The sequence below is a fragment of the Perognathus longimembris genome, chromosome 3, assembly GCF_023159225.1.
Source record: "Perognathus longimembris pacificus isolate PPM17 chromosome 3, ASM2315922v1, whole genome shotgun sequence".
NCBI lineage: Eukaryota > Metazoa > Chordata > Mammalia > Rodentia > Heteromyidae > Perognathus > Perognathus longimembris.
Window position 1 is genome coordinate 95,479,089 of NC_063163.1, and position 5,404 is coordinate 95,484,492.

Here is a 5,404-nt window from a genome sequence, read left to right on the forward strand (position 1 = left end):
GGTTTGGTTCCCCATCTTGGTTCTGGGTTTGGAGCCAGCACAGGTGTACTCTGACCCTCCCTTGGGTCCAGGGGAACCTGGTTCCTGCACTCACCACTCTAGCACAGGGATGAGACCCCTAACGGCCCCAGGGACAAGGGCTCCCCACTCTCCCCTCCAGACTTCTAGGCAAGTGGGTGGAAGGGAGGCTGGGCCCTACAGCCCTGGTCTCCAACAGTACCCAGCATGCTCAACGGGAGCTGACTGGCTTCCTGTCTGTCATTTTCTCCTGGTCTTGACAACATCATCCCCTTGGCCCCCCGGACCCTTCTTCAGACACATCAAAGCCCTCATCTTGCCATCTATCTCCAGCCAGGTGCCCTTGTCCCTAAACACCAAGGACATGCTTCTGTGCAGAAGAGGAAGACAGCAACAGGAAGGCCTCGGGCTGGGAAGGGCCTGACTAGACTAGCAGGTTCTGAATGGACACATTATGTCCCCCAAGGCCTGCCATCTGCATCATCCACAACCTGGTCACAGAAGGAAGGTCCACACTGGATGGGACCTCAGCTGCCCCCATGGCCTTTACAGCCTCAAAGCCTTCCCAGATGGGGGTGGGATCACCCCTCCCAGACATCCCCTGGGCATAATGAGTGTGGAGGGAGTTAGAAGGTGAGGAGAGTATACCTGTAAGGGCTAGCAGCCCTGGGCCACCCTTGAAAGCAGCAGCAGTGATTTGGGTGCTTTGTGTGTGGTGTTAAGTCTCAACTGTGTATCCCAGACTGGCCTTGAACACATAATCCTCCTGTGGTATGTTTTCTGGATGTGGTGTGCGCTTACTAGACAGCTCCACTTCCAGCTTTGTGATGGTTAATTAGAAATAAGAGTCTCGAACTTTCTTGCCCCCGCTGGCTTTGGGCCATGATCCTCAGATCTCAGCCTCCTGAGTAGCTAAGATTACAAGCCTGAGATGCCAGCTCCCAGCCAACTGGGCAGTTCTTCAAGACAGCAGTGATTAGAGTTTGTTTATTCTTTAGAAGGTTTCAGCTAGGTAGCCCAGGCTAGCCTTCAATACAATCTTTCTGTGGTCAGTTTTAAGTTCATAGGGACAAGTCCACAAAAACTAACTTGGGAATGAGGATGCAGTGGATGGGGAGGCCCTTGGGAAAGGGCAGCATACACAATGAGCTCAGAGCTGAATTGAATGCTAGCTCCTCTGCCTCTGAACTGCAGTGGTGGCACCAGACATGAGTTGGTGTTTGCCCCTGTCCTTGGCATGGGTCAGGTGGGGCTGGCTCTCCCAGGCCCTCAAGCTGCCCACTAACAATTTAGAAAAGCTCAAACCCAGCTGCCCTTAAAATGAGCCCCTCTGTGGAATGAGTTCCTAGCTAAGCACCCTGGGCCCCACATTGCTGGACCAGGGCATTGTGTCCAGACACTGATGGCCCCTACCTGGCTAGGGCCAGTTGCCAAGTATAGGGACCTTCACCCTAGTCCTGCACAGGGCCATGGTTCTAGGACCACAAGCTCCCAAACCTGGCTGATCTTGGTTCCTGCTACATAGCTAGGGCAGAGCTGCCATTTAGGCCTTGCCGAGTCAAGAGGCTTGTTAGAGTCTTTGTTCCTGAAGGTTGCATTTGGGGAACTCAAGCCACCAGAAAGTCCAACTTCCCCGGATGTCCCACCTGGTGCCATCTCTAGAATCTGCTCTGAGCCTCCTAGATCATTGGGGCTCTCCTGCTTCCCCACAGTGGGGAGCCTGGCCAGGCCTGGGATACTCCCTGTTACTGGACATAGGCCAGCCAGTTCTGGGCAGAGCCCTGGAAGTCAGGACTGGGGGGGCAGGTGTCAAGTCTTCCTGCTGGCTGGCTTGGACACCAACTAGCCATCTCTTCTCCCAGCCACTGCTCTCCTCTGCCTGGTCTTTTGTATATGAGGCAAGCATATTCTTTTTTTTTTTGGCCAGTCCTGGGCCTTGGACTCAAGGCCTGAGCACTGTCCCTGGCTTCTTTTTGCTCAAGGCTAGCACTCTGCCACTTGAGCCACAGCCCCATTTCTGTCCATTTTCTGTATATGTGGTGCTGGGGAATTGAACCCAGGACCTCATGTATACGAGGCAAGCACTCTTGCCACTAGGCCATATCCCCAGCCCACCCTGGTCTTTTGTAGAAGGTAGAAATGGACTGGAAACAATGAGCTGTGGGGTGCAACAGACCTGCTCCTGCCCACTGGGACCCCCTTTCCCCCATCCCAACACTGGCTCCTAGACCTCGCCCCTGTGGGACCCTCACACCAGGCACTTCCAGCCGGAGAGCCTGGACAAAGGTGCTGGTGAACAGCAGAACTGGCTGGCTACTGGGCTCATGGGGTGGGGGGCGGGTGGGGGCACTGACCTTGCTGTACGGAGCCATGCTGTGACTGGCAAAGGAGCCAGGACAAGAGCCTGGAGCAGAGCCCAAGACACTGTGCAACTGGCCTCTTCCCATGGCAACGTTGTTGACTGCAGCAAGACCTGCTAGATTGGGCACACATCCTGGATTCACGGTGCTCTATACTGTGGCCACTTAACACCACACCAGGGGCCAAGGCTGCTTCCACCCATCCCACTCCTGGCCCCATGTGGGGCTTTCCTGCCTTGCAATTCATTGGAGCTGAGTAAACTCGCACCTGCAGCCTGGGTAGAAGTTCACAGGACCCAGGGGCCAGCCCTGAGAGCCTCCACAGGACCCTTTGAGGATGGGGCATTGGCAGATGGGGGAGAGAATGGTCTGCTGGGCCCAGGGTGAGTGGACAGAGGACAGGAGACCGTGGGAGTGTTCAAACCATTTACTAAGCAAATTCTTAATCTCCCCGCCCCGCCCCCAAGTTGCAAGGACCCCATGTTCAGGCTCTGGTGCCCACAAGAGGAGATGGGGGGTGGGGCACGGGGACTACTGGTGAGGGAGGCAAGGAAATCCAGGCCAATTTCTTTGGTTCCTTGGGTTTAGGCCCCCGCTGAGAAGGAAACACAGTTTACACACACACCTCCGGCAACCCTGCCTGGGGATCTCCGACTCTCCTATCTGCCCCCTCCTAGATCAGCAGGAGCGGATGGAAAGTAAGGCAGTATCCAAGATCCTCCAGATCTTGGGTAGGAATTGGCATTGGCAATCTAGTGCCCACTCGCAGACAATCTGAGAGCCCCTCCTATGCCCTAACCAGCGCTGCGTGAAAAACAAGCAACAAAACCAGATTGAGTCCTCAAGTCCGCCTGGGTTTGAGGCTGGGCTCTGAGTTTCCGAGAGCTTCGGGCGCGGGCCGGTCTGGTCGGTGCGCCAAGCCTAGCATCCCTCCGAGTCCTGCGCAAGCGCGGCTTCCCGGGACGATCCTCCCGCGCACAGGCTTGGCTACGGGGACATGGCCCCCGCGGTACTCGGCACTCTTACACGTAGTTCTTCTTGTCGTAGTCGCCGCTGGCCGTGGGTCTCCGCGGAACGGAGTACTTGACCGGGAGGCTGAGATCCGGCCGGCCGGCACAGACCCAGGCGCCGCAGCACACGAGACCGCCGCCGCACATGAGCAGCGCTGACGCCGCCCAGCCAATGTACAGCGCCGCGCCCAGCTCGTACTTCTGGGACACCGGCACCGTGGGGTCGTAGAACTCACGGACCACGATGTTGGCGAACCAGCAGAGGGGTACGAGTGCCAGCAGCCCGCACAGGGCGTACAGCGCGCCGCCGGTGAGCGCCACGCGCGCCTTGGTCGGGCCCGGGGCCACGCAGGTGGTGCATTGCGCGCCGGTCAGGGTTAAGAACAGGGCCACCAGCGCCAGCAGCACCGCGCCCACCGTGAGCGCCCGCGCCGCCTGCACCTCGGGGCTCAGCGCCAGCACCGACTCGTACACCTTACACTGCATGTGCCCGGTGCTCTGCACCACGCACGACATCCACAGCCCCTTCCAGGTGGTCTGCGCTGTCACGATGTTGTGGTCCAGGAAAGCGGTCACCTGCCACATGGGCAGCCCGCACGCCAGGATCAGACCCACCCAGCCCACCAGGCACAGCACCAGACCCAGGATTTCCAGCGCTGCCGACCCCATGGCTGAAAGTTCAAGGTGCGCCCGGTGGCCCTATAGGGGGGCCTGGTCCCCACGCGCGCGCGCGCACTCGCGCGACAGTACTTTGAAGGTGTGGCTCGGTGCTCCGGCCGCGCTGGTCCTAGAGCCTTAGCGTCCAAGTGATCCAAACGGATTTGCCCTGAAAGCTGCCGCCGGCACCACCTCAGGTCTGCTCTCTGCTCGCGCTTCTTGGGGGCTTCCTATTTGAAGGCTCGGTGGGCCGACCCTTGCCCCTCAGGCCAACCTCCTGGGTTGGAGCAACCAATCCGTGAGCCCGCCCTAGGCCAGCGGGCAGTCCGAACCTCCCTGGCAGGTGGAGTTAGGGAAACTCCCTAGCCAGGACCACTCTAGGCAGCCCAGCAGCTGGGGAGCTGGGAGTGGGGGTGGGGGTGGGGGTGGGAGGGTACGGACCGCGGTCCTAGTGCCCGCTGAGCACTGAATGCTTTCTGGGCTGATCTAGGGTGGGTGCGAGCGGTCTTGCAACCCCTCCTGCGTGCATCTCTCTCCCTTTAGGAGCTGCATGCTTTCCCACCTGCACTATCCCCTACATCCCAGACCAAACCCCTCTCCCCCACACCACTGCGCAGAGGCCTGGAGCAAGGCGAGGAGTGGAGGTAAGGGGATCTCTAAGTCCTTTGCTCAGGTGAGATAAACACACCTAGGCCTCTAGAAGGCCCACCCTGATATCCAGGCCTGCCCTGGGCATTCTCCAAAGTGCCCTAGTTCCTACTACAGTCCTCAAACCGGACAACCAAACAGAGACATCAGGGAAGCCTGTGAGAGTCAGACTCCAGATCCTCACTTCATTCCCTGTCCTGCTCAACACCAACCACCACCACCTGTTTTCTGCCTCCCCTAAAGCCTCAGGCCCTGGGTACAAAGCCCATCTCACAAGGACCTTTTCTGAATGATCCCCTGTTCACAGGCCCCTCAATCTTGTCAGTCTGAATATCTTGCTGTAATCTGCCCATCTCCTATCCTTTGAGACCCAGCCACATCAGGTGTCAGGCAATATGCTTGAAAGAGAGCGCCAATGTTGGTCAGTGACCCAGCTGCGTCCTGCCTGGGCAGCCTACTCTGATCCTGATCTTCAGACAAGAGAAACACAAAGGAACATGAAGGGCTGAGCCCTGTCCTCTCACCAATATCAGTGGTGCCCTACCACCCCAGCCCCCAAGCTGCCCTCCGGAAGCCAACTTGGAGTTTCCTGGCCAGGAGGAAGAGCCCCCATCCTCGCTGGAGGAGGGAGGTGCGGGATTTCCGGGCATTCTTCTGCACAATGGCCCAGCCATTTCTTGAAAGGTCCACTGGGGTGGATGCTGTGGGCCC

General features: G+C 58.4%; 1 protein-coding gene across 1 annotated transcript; it reads right to left on the bottom strand.

Moving 5' to 3' along the window:
- Positions 1–2,790: 2,790 nt before the first annotated feature.
- Positions 2,791–4,242, bottom strand: Cldn5 (claudin 5). The gene has a single exon (XM_048343467.1). The coding sequence runs from the start codon at positions 4,055–4,057 to the stop codon at positions 3,401–3,403; it is 657 nt and encodes a 218-aa protein (XP_048199424.1). The 5' UTR covers positions 4,058–4,242; the 3' UTR covers positions 2,791–3,400.
- Between the last annotated feature and the right edge of the window lie 1,162 nt (positions 4,243–5,404).